We start from the raw sequence: 15,289 nt of genomic DNA, 5'->3' as shown, positions 1-15,289 counted from the left end.
TCAAATATTATTTATATTACATTACAAATTCGCTAGCCTAAAATAATTAAACTAATTTCAGCGCCACCTATACACTGTAGGGAACTAAGTAGGTACCTTTATGTATATCGATAAGTCATCTAGGGATTCTAGGCTCGATAAGTATGTAAGAGGTCAAATAGATGGCGCTGTTAACTACACAAGTTAACAGGTAATATTGTTCCAGCCCGGCTGACTCGAGAGGAAGAGATGGAGGCGCGTCTGGCCCAGATGCAGGCCAGTCTCCAGTTCCTGGACACCCTGTATCGCGCCAGACAGGTCGAGGTTTTTAACTTGCAGGTGAGCGCAAATGTTTTATGGCTCCATGCGGTAGAATGAGATAGCAATATCACTTGCTCCCTCTAAATAAATGCGTCCCTTGGAGTGGCCGTTGGCCATTGTGTAGAGGAGCCATTAGCGTAGGCCAATTCGAACGTACACTGATGTCAGAATTACATCGTGCATTTCGCTTGTAGTTGTCCGTCACAATGGCTCATCAGTCAAATATCGCTATACACTGCATTTTTACATGGCCCTATGGCTGGCTCATTCCTAGGCCAAAGTATAGGCCCTTCCGCAGGGGACCTAGGGGACTTAAGATAGGTACTAAGTTTGATTTATTTAATGTATTATTTTTAATTTATTTAGTGTGTACTTAATTTTAATAATAGCTTACCTCGTCTGTTCAAAACTTTTGAGATGACACAAAATGTCATAAAAGTAACGCAAGACGATTAAATGTTTTTCGAAATGTGTCGTATTATTTGCATTTCCTTGGCACGGGCCTATAAATCCCGGTCTTTTGATAGACTTGCGTGGGGATATAGAGGTAGATTCAACACGTAGACGAAAAATACTATCTTCTTATGAAAATGTCTTCAACACCACAATACAAGCAAGGTGATTAAATATTGCTTATTCAGCATAATAGTCGAAGCATTTCTCAATATTTCGGTGTATAATTTGATATTTCATCTATTAGGTACGATTAGTGATGCTGATGGGAAATTGCCGAGAATATTTCCGTTTGAGAGAATATTCTCAGAAATGTTACGGTAACTAGGGTTTCTGCTCGAGAATTCTCGACGCGAGAAATCTCGAGAAATTTGCCCTTCGTCGAGACGGGAAAAAAAATCTCAATGCCTAAAACTCGAGAAATAAATATTTTGTGATAAGTAACAAGAAAACACGCGTTTATAAAGACGTGATTAAAGTGATGTGTCTATACTACAGTGTATTTCGTTAAGCAGTTAAATAAATGTAGTTAAATAAACTTAAAACATTTATTAATCAACCAACTAAATAAAAAAACTCTTGATCTATCCATTTGGCTTCAACATATTTTTACTTTAAAACTACTACTATCAAATGTCTAAATAAATTCGTCTCTTTTTAGGTTCATTAATATAATTAGTTTTATTAGAAAAGGGTCAACAATCTTGACGAGGCTTTTAATTGAAAAACGCTTTAAAGCCTTAGCAACTGTTACTTATGAAAGCAAAACAACATAAATGATCGTATATGACATTGTTACATATTTGCCGTGGCTTATTTATCAAAAGTGTTTTTCATTAAAAAGACACGTCAAGATCGCTTATCTTCTTTCTAATGCTACTTTATTACTTTCTTAAACTAAATTACTATTGATAAATCAAATAATCACGATATATTCCTATTATCAAAATAGCACAATATTAGCAACTTCATTGTTACGTTGAGTACGAGTAGGTACCTAAGTATTGATATTACTTAGATAAATTTGATGATAAAATACCTTATTGTGGTTCGTTACAATTTGTGAAATAAGTCCCTAAAGAAATATACTATAGCATATCACATCGCTGGCCCGCACGCATGCACCTTTACTTTTTTTCTTGTTGAATTTCGATTATTAAGTGCAATTTATGGTTACTAAAAACTTTCCATTAGGAGTCTGATTTGTAGTAAAGCAAAAAAATTAAAATAACAAGGTGTTTTTTGAAACTCTTAAAATTTCTCGAGATACTCGAGAAACTCGAGAAATTCTGGTCGAAAATTCCCGTGCCTCGAGAAATAAAAAAGCCCGAGAAACCAGAAACCCTAACGGTAACATTACCTACACTGGCAATTTATCTAAAAGCGCGTGTTTTTAGGGTTCCGTACCCAAAGGGCAAAACGGGACCCTATTACTAAGACTCCGCTGTCCGTCCGTCCGTCCGTCTGTCATCAGGCTGCATCTCACGAACCGTGATAGTTGAAACTAGACAGTTGAAATTTTCACAGATGATGTATTTCTGTTGCCGCTATAACAACAAATACTAAAAATCACGGAACCCTCGGTGGGCGAGCCCGACTCGCACTTGTCCGGTTTTTTTGTATAGAAAGTCTTTTTTTTCTAATGATGAAATATTATAGAAATGACCTTGCATTCCATTGCTCTTCAGTGCACAATGGCCGATAACTTTCCACTGAAAAGGGTAGGATCGCTCAGTTTCCTGGCGGGAGTCCAAACGAAGCTTAGAAGATGCAGGCTGCGCATAGTGCAGTCGCCAGATATAATCAATGCAGATTTACAGCGGACGGTGCATATAGAACTAAACACAAAAAAATGTGCAAAATAAAAACTTTATAAGCTTTCCGGTATAAAAACTATTTGATTCTTTCGTATAGTTTATGACCTTCCTTAGGTACTGTTACTCGTGTGTCACTCGTAAGGAACACTCGGTGCGCGAGGCCAAGCATTGCTTAAAGACGGTCTCCTAGCCTAGTCGGTAGGCGACTGCCTACGAAGCAGGAGGTCCCGGGATCGAATCCCGGTAAGGGCATTTATTTGTGTGTTCATCACAATATTTGTTCCTGATTTATAGAATAGATGTTATGTATTTATATCTAGGTACACTATAAATAAGTATGTATATCAATACCTTGCTTAAGGGGCCCACTGATGAACAGTCCGCCGGACGGTATCGGCCTGTCAGTTGTTCGGAACTGTCAAAATTTTGTTCTAACTGACAGGCCGTTACCGTCCGGCGGACTGTTAATCAGTGGGCCCCTTTAGTTTGGGGCTAGATCAATCTGTGTAAGTTTGTCCCCAAATATTTATTAAATACCTATTCATTTATGTAAGAATTGTTTTGTTTTCAGTCCAAGCTCATGACCTTTGCCAACTCAGCGCAATCTGAGAAGATTTTCGGCCCGAGCACTACAATGACCCCTGAGGTGGTCCAACTACTCAAGAATCTCACTGGTAAGTATACTTTATGGCTCCTCTACACGATGGGCCAACGCCAGCTACTCCAAGGGACGCATTTATGCGTTGCTATCTCATTCTACCGCATAGCTGCGGCCCTTGGAGTGGCCGGCGCTGGAGAGTAGAGGAGCCATTACACAAAACCTTAACGAATTATATACCTAAACCTTCGTCAATAATCACTAGAGATGCAACGGATAGTTGTTTGGCCGGATACCGGATATTCGGCCTAACAATCGGCCGAATATCCGGTATCCGGCTGCCGAATATTCGGCCAGCGGAACTTAGACCTACATTTCGGTTTTTCAGGTGCGCATTCTGCAGGCAGGTTTCTAGGTTCGAAATGAGTGCGCGTGCAAGTCAGTGGAATGTTCAATTTTTTTTAAATAATAACCAAGCACGATTATGATCAAGACTGTTTCTTAAATCCAATTAGTTTACTCCGAAATCAAGCAATGTTACTATCCGGTATCCGGCAGGATATAAAAATCATGGACGGATAGGCCGGATACCAGATAGTAACCGGATATCCGGTGCATCTCTAATAATCACTCTATTGATAAGTGAAGACCGCGAACATACAAGCACAAAGACAGTCAGACGCGGCGGGGGACTTTAATAAGGTGTAGTGATTTCATATTCGGCTCCTCTATACGATGGGCCAACGCCGGCCACTCCAAGAGACGCAGCCATGCGGTAGAATGAGATATAGCAATATCACTTGCTCCCTCTGACGCATAAATACGTCCCTTGGAATGGCCGGCGTTGGCCTATCGTGTAGAGGAGCCATAAGGCATATGTGTGTTCGCAATAAACTCAAAAGCTACTGAACGGATTTTCATGCGGTTTTCACATATCAATAGAATGATTATTGAGGAAGGTTTAAGCGTATAATTTGCTAACCCGAGCGTAGCTGAGTCGGGTCGCTAGTCAGGTTATAATAATGAACCAATACTACATTGCCAATCTAATTTCAATAAATCAATAACTCATCCGATATAGGCGCTTGGTGTAGGTTTAATCCAGCCCAGCATATTGACGTAAACAAATTACCAAAATAGCGGGCGAAATATTCATGTATTCTATTAATAATTATGTTAAATTTAGATTAAGCTGGTCCGTTAATCTTTTTCACGGGTGCCTTGAATGTTTATAGAATTTATAAATATTACCACTACCACCAGTTTAACACTGACATATTCGCTAGCGTCTGCCTTACTTTCTATACATCTCGCTCGTACTCGCATAATATGCGAATGAGATGTATGGAAAGTAAGTTACGCAGACGTTAGCGAATTAGCTTAAAGGCTTGCTACACGGTCGCCGACAAGCCTTCTAACCGTCTGACCTTGGTCTGTCCTTGGTCAGTTTTGGTCAAATTTTGTTGGTAACAACTGTCTACACGGTCCGGGACCGGCCAAGGCCACGCGGTCTGGGGGCTTGTCGGCGACCGTGTAGCAAGCCTTTTAGCCCTAAGCAGTGTGACACTGCTAAGCGCTACTTGCACCATCCCACAAACCTGGAGTTCATCGGTTAAACCGTTAACCTAGTGTCAAATAGTACTGGTAACCATGGTAACTCCAGGTTTAACCGGTTTACCCCGGGGTCCTGGGATGGTGCAAGTGGCCCTAAGGGGCCTAAGGGTTAAGGGCAGTCGTGTTAGGGCTCCAGGTGGATGTGTGAATAATAACAAAGTACGGATGTAGTGCACAATTATTTTCCATCGTATTTCCACACGGAAACGTACGAACGTGTTTTGCTATTTCAGTCAGTCTCGGTACAAAAACTACTGTGGTTGACTGAAGAAGCATGACGAATACGAACGTTTCCGAGAAAATGCGATGGACAACAATTACCCACTACATCTGTAATATCACTTGATATCAGAATGTACAGTCGTCATTATATATATATCTGAGCGGCCAAGGTGCTCACAAATATCTGAGCACGCCTCTATTGTCAAGGCGTTAGAGTGCATGTTCAGATATTTTGAACACCTTGGCCGCTCCGATATATCTGATGGCGACTGTACCTAAGTTTGAATTGGCCCTAAGTTTGAATTGGCCTCTTTTCAGGTACCAAAGCAGCCTCCGGCTTGGACCCAAGGAACCTGCAGCCCCAATCGCTCCCCTTCATCTACCAGCTCATGCCCCACCTCTTGGATGACGCCTACAGCCTCAGACCGGCGTACCATATGAGGGGCTCACGGCAGCTGGCGGATGTTGTCATCGGCATACCGACTGTGAGGCGGGACAAGGAGAGCTACCTCATGGTTACTCTGACGGTAAGTGCGAAAGGGATGACACGTTAACCTGCAGCCCCAAACGCTCTTCAGCTACCAGCTCATGCCCCACCTCTTGGATGACGCCTACAGCCTTAGACCGGCGTACCATATGAGGGGCCCACGGCAGCTGGCGGATGTTGTCATCGGCATACCGACTGTGAGGCGGGACAAGGAGAGCTACCTCATGGTTACTCTGACGGTAAGTGCGAAAGGGATGAAACGTTAACCTGCAGCCCCAAACGCTCTTCAGCTACCAGCTCATGCCCCACCTCTTGGATGACGCCTACAGCCTTAGACCGGCGTACCATATGAGGGGCTCACGGCAGCTGGTGGATGTGGTCATCGGCATACCGACTGTGAGGCGGGACAAGGAGAGCTACCTCATGGTTACTCTGACGGTAAGTGCGAAAAGGATGACACGTTAACCTGCAGCCACAAACGCTCTTCAGCTACCAGCTCATGCCCCACCTCTTAGACGATGCCTACAGCCTTAGACCGGCGTACCATATGAGGGGCTCACGGCAGCTGGCGGATGTGGTCATCGGCATACCGACTGTGAGGCGGGACAAGGAGAGCTACCTCATGGTTACTCTGACGGTAAGTGCGAAAGGGATGACACGTTAACCTGCATCCTCAAACGCTCTTCAGCTACCAGCTCATGCCGCACCTCTTAGACGATACCTACAGCCTCAGACCGGCGTCCACATGAGGGGCTCGCGGCAGCTGGCGGAGGCAGTCATTGGTATACCGACAGTGAAGTGGGACAAGGAGAGCTACCTCATGGTTACTCTGACGGTAAGTGCGGAAGGGATGACACGTTAACCTGCAGCCCCAAACGCTCTTCAGCTACCAGCTCATGCCCCACCTCTTGGATGACGCCTACAGCCTTAGACCGGCGTACCATATGAGGGGCTCACGGCAGCTGGTGGATGTGGTCATCGGCATACCGACTGTGAGGCGGGACAAGGAGAGCTACCTCATGGTTACTCTGACGGTAAGTGCGAAAAGGATGACACGTTAACCTGCAGCCACAAACGCTCTTCAGCTACCAGCTCATGCCCCACCTCTTAGACGATGCCTACAGCCTTAGACCGGCGTACCATATGAGGGGCTCACGGCAGCTGGCGGATGTGGTCATCGGCATACCGACTGTGAGGCGGGACAAGGAGAGCTACCTCATGGTTACTCTGACGGTAAGTGCGAAAGGGATGACACGTTAACCTGCATCCTCAAACGCTCTTCAGCTACCAGCTCATGCCGCACCTCTTAGACGATACCTACAGCCTCAGACCGGCGTCCACATGAGGGGCTCGCGGCAGCTGGCGGAGGCAGTCATTGGTATACCGACAGTGAAGTTGGACAAGGAGAGCTACCTCATGGTTACTCTGACGGTAAGTGCGAAAGGGATGACACGTTAACCTGCAGCCCCAAACGCTCTTCAGCTACCAGTCCATGCCGCACCTCTTAGACGACGCCTATACAGCCTCAGACCGGCGTCCACATGAGGGGCTCGCGACAGCTGGCGAAGGTAATCATTGGTATACCGACAGTGAAGTGGGACAAGGAGAGCTACCTCATGGTTGCTCTGACAGTAGGCCAAAGATATGACGCCATCGCTCGATAACATTACATTTCATTCATACCTTCTTTGGCCCTGTGTCGAGTAGATGGCGTTACTTTTTGATATTCAACAAATTAACACGTCAGTGAAACGATAAGGAGCAAAGTCAAATAGCGTTCCAACAGTTTTAATCTTCCGTCGAAAGATGGCAGTACATTACTGTGGCTACATAATTCTGACAATCCGTCTCTATTTCAAATTCTCTTTGGTATGATCTACCTATTCAACCTCAGACTTTACCTCTCTGTATAAACGGCTTTATGGGCATTTTCATTTAACTTGTACTTTAAAGCGCGACTTAAGTCGTGTTTCAGTAACTTTTAACCGTTACATTCCTGACAAAATGTATGGGATTTGACATTGACCGTCAGTTTTGTAATGATTGCTAACCGGCTGTAAAGGCACAGATAAGTGAAAATGCCCTTTTGTCCCTTCCATCAGATATTAACCTAAATCCTGATGTTCCAGCACCTGATCAGCGGGATGACCGAGGCCGACCAGAACGAGACAGTCATCATCGTGATGGTGGGCGAGGCCGACTTGGAGTTCGTCATCAACACGGCGAAGAAAATCGAAACCATGTAAGTACCTACACAGATACAGGGTGTTTGGTACATCGTTTGCCAAATTAAAACAGCAGATAGGTTGAGTCATTTGCTATCTTCTCAGGCCTAAAATTTTTAATTTGGTGCAACGAAATTTTTTCACTTCTATGACAGTTTTACGTAAATTTCAAATTTTTACTTGTGTAGTAGTAAAAAGAAACCATGGCCAATTTGGTTTTTCTAGGCATGAGAATATAGCAAATGACTCAAGCTATCTGCCGTTTTAATTTGGCAAACTATGTACCAAACACCCTGTATATCAGAGCAGCCAAGGTGTTCGCAAATATCTGAAATGGAAAACTTTATATCAGGCAACTATTAGTGGCCCATAGATAAATACCTCTATTACCAAGGCGTTAGAGTGCCTGATGTTTAGATATTTATGAGCACCTCGGCCGCTCCGATATATCTGGTGGGAACTGTATATATGTGCAAGATGCGTAAAATTCCAAGAAATTGTAAACGCTCTAAAAAATTTTGAAAATATTTCTTGGTTTCTTCCCCACTCTCTGGTCTACCCGTTTTTTTTTAAGAAAAATTTTATTAATTACGTTTTCGCTCCTAACTCTTATGATTTATAATAATCGGAAAATCGATAAATGTAAAACGATGGGACATGTACCTATGGTTAATACAACAAATTTTCGTCTGCGTGGGATAATGATGATGATGGATAAAAACTATTCTAATATCCTTCCTCAGGCCTCATACTAAATTTCATCCAAATCTGTTCAGCGGTTTAAACGTGAAGACCTAACAGACAGAAATAATTATTTTCGCATTTATAATATTATCAAAGCAAGAATTGTGATTTGTGGAAGAAACAACCATTTCTTATGTATTATATTTCTCTCAGTTACTTAAAGGTTAGCTGGCAGAGATCCCTTAATTTAAGGGGATAAGTTCGCCTTTGTACATACCTATTTACTGTATTCTCTCTATGTTATATTCTTGTTTTATAACCCAGCATATAACTTTATTACCGTTCCTTTCAGGTTCCCTAAAGAAGTCGAAAGCGGTCTCATCGAAGTGATCTCTCCATCACCCTCTTACTACCCAGATTTCGACAGCATCGAGCCTACTCTAGGGGATTCCTCCAAGCGGATGAGATGGAGAACCAAACAGAACCTGGACACGATATTTCTGATGGCGTACGCGCATAGTAGGGGGACCTTCTACCTCATGCTGGAAGACGATGTTATTGCTAAGAAGAATTATATGCAGGTATAAGATCACATAAGGCATCTTCTTCAACTTAGCTGCCGGCCAAGCACCAGGGTCTGCTTTCCTACTCATCTTTTCCACTTTTCCCGGTCTTCGGCATCCTCCGGTGGGAAATTGTTCTCTTCCATGTCCGCTATCACGATGTCTACCCAGCGCTTCTTAGGCCTGCCGCGGCCGCGTGATCTACGGCCTTGGACATCTATTTCCGTAGTCTACCGGTCTGCGGCGTATATGACCATATACCATCGACTTTCCTGCAGCTTCAGCGTCTATGTCACGGATTCCGAGGCTGTCACTGTGTTCGTTACGTATGTGATCTAGTCGCGTAACGTCACACATCCAAGCAACATCTTCATCTCCGTGACGTTAAGCTGCTGAACATGTCTTCAGTGGCATCATGTTTAAGAATTTACTGGGGTGGTCTACCTAACCAAATGGCAATCTTGTAAATGTGGGGAAGACTGATGATGTGGGGGAGATGTAGTACATAATTATTTTCCACTAGAGTTATATCGACCGTGAATCATTCAAAACTGTTAATTATTATCCGTCGTATTTTCACTGAAACGTACGAACATGTCTTGCTGCACAACACAAGCCTTATTCAGCTTACTGTGTGTGATTTGTGGAAGATTCCACTGTCACGTTTGAAGACTGTTTCGATTTTTCTGATATTGAAGAAAGGAAGCCAAAGTTTGGCTTGAAGCTGTTTAATTTTAAATCGGCTTATTATCATTTTCAGGAGTATTAGGACAGTGGACTACAACTTTTTTTTTGATTATGGATACTTTTGCGTGATAATCATGTTTTTCCATATAACATATTCACCGCCCCCGACGCACATGTGCCTCCACCGTCATACAAGTTTGTTCCTAGGCTTCACATAGATTTATCTCATTCTGTCCCGTTCATAGATTTTAATCCTTTAAAGGGACCTACTGATTAACATGACATTAAATTAAATTAATTAAATTAACAGTCCGCCGGACGGTATCGGCCTGTCAGTTAGAACAAAATGTTGACAGTTCCGAACAACTGACAGGCTGATACCGACCGGCGGACTGTTAATTTAATTAATTTAATTTAATGTCATTCATTATCAGGCAATTAAAGCCCATTGATACATATTTTACAAACTAACATACATAAAATAATAAAAATCTAACAGCTAAAAATGATTTCGGGTTAATGCTTTTCATCTGTTGTAAAGTGCTTTGCGAATTGTATCTATTTTAAATTGAGATTGCATCAAATATTGTTCATCGAATCTCTGTTGATGATAACAATAATTGTCATCAAGAATTGTTCCTATAACTTTAGTTCCTATAGTTAAGGTTCTAAATTATTTTTTAACAAGCAGAAATGTCTGCGAACGATGCTATTAAGCTAAGAATACAATTTAAAAGTGGAAAAAATACTTTCTTACGCTTTAGTATCAATCCAGAGGCAGTGAATTCAAGTCTGACCCAAGGCAGTAATTTTCCCAATTATAAAATTAAGCTTAGCTTCTACATTAGGTATTTTGGTTAACTGCTGTTAGCGAAATGCTATTTATGCGAAATTTATTATATTTATAAATTCCTCGTAATATTGTTGGAATTGCAGCAAGTATTTAGATTCGGGTGTTATTTAATCAATCTGCAAGTTATCCTATTTTGATTAACAAAAAAATATATATGGTCAGCAGAAATTGATACTCAATTATCGCACAGGATTCAATGTACGCCCTTGACGGAAATATAAAATTTTACCAAATCTTAAATATTCCTTGTCCACAGGACATAAAACTGTTTACCGCCTCCACCACTATCAGTACCCCCCAATGGTTCTTCATAGAGTACTGTGTATTCGGTGGCATCGGCAAGCTGTTCCGGTCAGCTGATCTCGTCCACTTCATCACATACGTCCAGCTCTTTTACACTAACATGCCTATTGACTGGCTGCTAGAGAGCTATTTGGCTGATAAAGTTTGCAGCATCTATAAAACTTCGGTGAGTCAATTTTATAATTTAAATCGAACCGTCTTATGGTGAGCGGGTCTCGTCCGCTTCATCACATACGTCCAGCTCTTTCACACCAACACGCATATTGGCTGGCTGCTAAAGAGCTATTTGGCTGATAAAGTTTGCAGCATCTATAAAACTTGGGTGAGTCAATTTTATAATTCACACGGTTCGTGTCTTACACGACATTAGATTGACAGGATTTCTCCAGAAATTCAGCTCGGTTAGCAACTCGACACGAGGTACGGATGGTGCGGATTCTAAATTGAACTTTAATTATTGCGTACCTAATAATAACGGAGGCTGTCGAGTATTTCATCATTGGTTTTTTTGAAACGAGGCCTTTTCAGATATGCTTTTGTAGCCACCTTAGTAGCTTTTGTTGACGGAGACTACGTTGCGAATATATTTCTTTTAAAATTGATTTATTAATGCTTTTATCGTTTGTAAATAAGTATATCAAAATTATAATTACAATTATAATTATAATTAATCTACATTTTGTTGCGTTTACAGAAAGAATGTGCAAAGAGCAAGACGGAGATACGGCCAAAGTTTAAATCTTCACTGTTCCAGCATATTGGACTGTATTCTTCACTGAAAGGCAAAATACAGAAAGTACAGGTACGTAAACAATAGTACATTATGAATATTATGATACAAGTGCGAAAAGAAAGAAATTCGCAACGAATGGCAATAAATTAAAGCATAATTTAACTAGATCAGGCCCGTAAAGTTTTATGAATAAGGTGGGTTTTTAATATCCCCAGGACTCCCGCTACGGCAAGCTCCCAGGGTTCTACCCCCACCAGAACCCCCCTCTACAGAGCATCCACAACGACATAGAGGAAAAGGCGGACCACACCATCAGGAGGGCGTATAATGGGGAGACCTTCTTCTGGGGTCTCAAGCCCAAGAAGGGGGACGTTATAGAGTTCGTGTTTCAGAAGCCAATTGTGCTGGAAAGGTATTTTGTCAAATATTTTGTTTCAAATTAACTACTTATTCTTCTTCCTCGCGTTATCCCGGCATTTTGCCACGGCTCATGGGAGCCTGGGGTCCGCTTGACAACTAATCCCATGATTTGACGTAGGCACTAGTTTTTACGAAAGCGACTGCCATCTGACCTTCCAACTCAGAGGGGAAACTAGGCGTTATTGGGATTAGTCCGGTTTCCTCACGATGTTTTCCTTCACCGAAAAGCGACTGGTAAATATCAAATGATATTTCGTACATAAGTTCCGAAAAACTCATTGGTACGAGCCGGGGTTTGAACCCGCGACATCCGGATTGCAAGTCGCACGCTCTTACCGCTAGGCCACCAGCGTTTCAAATTAACTATTAAAATAAGTTCTTAACTCCGTTATGGCAAAAAAATCTATTTTAAACCATTTTTTTTTTGGTAAAAATAAATGCCTGTATACGTCCCACTGGTGGGCACAGGCCTCCATAACAGAGAGTGCTTGGGCTATAATCCCCAACGCTGGTCCAATGCGGACCCCATGGCCAAGACAAGAACTGACACACACATTTGAATTTCTCCGCGGACGTATGCAAGTTTCCTCACGAAGTTTCCCTTCACCGAAAAGCTAGTGGTAAATATCAAATGATACTCCGTACAGTATAAGTTTCGAAAAACATTGGTATGTGCCAAGATTTGAACCCGAGTCCTCCAGATTGAGAGGCAGACGAGAGAGTCACCTCTACCTTGAAAATAAACATGGTTTCCAGATATACCTTCCGTAGCGGCAACGTAGACCACGCATCAGACAAGTTCTACGACACTTACGTCGAGGTTCAGCCCGTGGCCGGCAACTACTCTGTGGTCGACGGCTTTGACGAGTTTGGCTTGGCCGATGGCTACCTCAAGAGGGAGTGGGGGCCTCTTAACGCGATCAGATTAAGAGTGAACCGCGACAGTACCTTCTGGGTCATTCTGAGCGAGGTATGTTTGTGGTATCTGTCTCTTACTACTCTGTGGTCGACAGCTTTGACGAGTTTGGCTTGGCCGATGGCTACCTCAAAAGGGAGTGGGGGCCTCTTAACGCGATCAGATTAAGAGTTAACCGCGACAGTACGTTCTGGGTCATTTTGAGCGAGGTATGTTTGTGGTATCTGTCTCTGTCTACTCTGTGGTCGACAGCTTTGACGAGTTTGGCTTGGCCGATGGCTACCTCAAAAGGGAGTGGGGGCCTCTTAACGCGATCAGATTAAGAGTGAACCGCGACAGTACCTTCTGGGTCATTCTGAGCGAGGTATGTTTGTAGTATCTGTCTCTGTCTACTCTGTGGTCGACAGCTTTGACGAGTTTGGCTTGGCCGATGGTTACCTCAAGAGGGAGTGGGGACCTCTTAACGCGATTAGATTAAGAGTGAACCGCGACAGTACCTTCTGGGTCATTCTGAGCGAGGTATGTTTGTGGTATCTGTCTCTGTCTACTCTGTGGTCGACAGCTTTGAAGAGTTTGGCTTGGCCGATGGCTACTTCAAGAGGGAGTGGGGGCCTCTTAACGCGATCAGATTAAGAGTGAACCGCGACAGCACCTTCTGGGTCATTCTGAGCGAGGTACGTTTGTAGTATCTGTCTCTGTCTACTCTGTGGTCGACAGCTTTGACGAGTTTGGCTTGGCCGATGGCTACCTCAAGAAGGAGTGGGGGCCTCTTAACGCGATCAGATTAAGAGTGAACCGCGACAGCACCTTCTGGGTCATTCTGAGCGAGGTATGTTTGTAGTATCTGTCTCTGTCTATATGGTCGACCTCTTCGATGACTTTGACTTGGCCGACGGCTACCTCAAGAAGGAATGGGGGCCTCTTAACGCTATCATATTAAGAGTGAACCGCGACAGTACCTTCTGGGCCATTCTGAGCGAGGTATGTTTGTAAAAGCTGTCTCTGTCTACTTTGTGACTTTGGTGAACATGATTTTGGCATTAGCGTCAGTAGTACCTAGTCGACATTACTGCATGAAACGGAAAAGTTTATACAAATTTCTCGAGAAATTCCTGTAGTCGACTGCAAAGTATTGCAGCGTGACAGTTACTTCCGACTGCATAAGGGCTCATTTAGACGGTGCGAGTACTCGCATGCGAGTTGCATTACATTGCGTTATTCGATCGGCCGGCTGAGTTGATATAACCTAAATGGTCCGCAATGTAAATAAAATCGCTTTTTGGATTTTTGACATTAAGGGCCCCACTGATTAACAGTCCGTCGGACGGTATCGGCCTGTCAGTTAGAACAAAATTTTGACAGTTCCGAACAACTGACAGGCCGATACCGTCCGGCGGACTGTTAATCAGTGGGCCCCTTTAGCCTTTAGCGGCAGTACCTAATGTCACACTGCATTATTGTAGCAATAATATACTGGTGCAATTTGAATCCGAACGTTAACTTTATGGGCAAGTCTAATGAATGTGGCTTTCCATAGAGAGTGGCCCTTAATGCTTCATGTGCAATAAGGCCTTTTTATTAGAATTCCAAATGGATTTCAGATAAAATGGACCTTATTATACTTGAAGCATACCCTTCCGTGATGGATAGCCACATATGTTTGGTCCTGGTTAATTCCAGATCGAATTGAAGCCGTACGAACAAGAAGACAGATGACGAAAGCCCAACCCGTGGCTCCGCCTGGTGCGACAGATGAAGAAGTCCAAACGGCATCCGCCACGCTTAAAACCACACTAAAGCACTATTTAAGTATCACCACAGAATAAATAATAGTGATTTACGAATCACTATTGGGTTCACTCTAACACAACGCGTTTATTACGACAGATATGACCGCCAGGTGGCGTAAGCGCGGGCAGGCGTCCGTTCAGAGGGGCTACCGCGAAAACCGAAATTCGCAAATTGCGGGGATCTTTCTCTTTTACTCCAATGAAGGCGTAATAAGAGTGACAGAGAAAAATGTCCGCAATTTGCGACTTCGATTTTCGCGGTTATAGCACAGTAGCGGTGCGCGGCAACTACTACTGCTAGACACTAAAATTGGTGGGCGCCGCATGTACTTGTAGCGACGCGACGAAATCGCGGAGTGAGCCACGCCTGAGAGCCTACCGCGAACCACGCTCGACGTACTGCCTCCCTGTCACACTTACGTACGAATTTACACGCGCGACAGAGAGGCAACACGTCGGACTTGGTTCGCGGTAGGCCCTCTGGTATCACTATAGTTGAGTTTAAACACTCGCTGCACGCGAACATGTAGTGTGCTTTCTGTCACACCTACCTGCGGCGGGCGGCGTCCTGTCTCTTTTTAAATTGCTTCGCGTGCTGCGAGGGCTTGACGCAACTATAGCGTA

The 15,289-nt window shown here is 43.4% G+C and overlaps 1 protein-coding gene across 1 annotated transcript; it reads left to right on the top strand.

Annotated features, from left to right (window-relative positions):
* Window positions 1–211: 211 nt before the first annotated feature.
* Window positions 212–13,716, top strand: LOC134679058 (alpha-1,3-mannosyl-glycoprotein 4-beta-N-acetylglucosaminyltransferase A-like). The gene is made up of 10 exons (XM_063537897.1): window positions 212–318; window positions 3,142–3,244; window positions 5,323–5,531; window positions 7,621–7,733; window positions 8,753–8,981; window positions 10,760–10,972; window positions 11,501–11,608; window positions 11,755–11,951; window positions 12,716–12,929; window positions 13,525–13,716. Exons 1-10 carry the CDS (start codon window positions 229–231, stop codon window positions 13,714–13,716), a joined length of 1,668 nt encoding a protein of 555 aa, XP_063393967.1. The 5' UTR covers window positions 212–228.
* Window positions 13,717–15,289: the final 1,573 nt, after the last annotated feature.

This window comes from Cydia fagiglandana, chromosome Z (assembly GCF_963556715.1).
Source record: "Cydia fagiglandana chromosome Z, ilCydFagi1.1, whole genome shotgun sequence".
Taxonomy (NCBI): Eukaryota; Metazoa; Arthropoda; class Insecta; order Lepidoptera; family Tortricidae; genus Cydia; species Cydia fagiglandana.
Note: the sequence above shows the minus strand (reverse complement) of the source record. Positions and strands in the feature narration are given on the sequence as shown.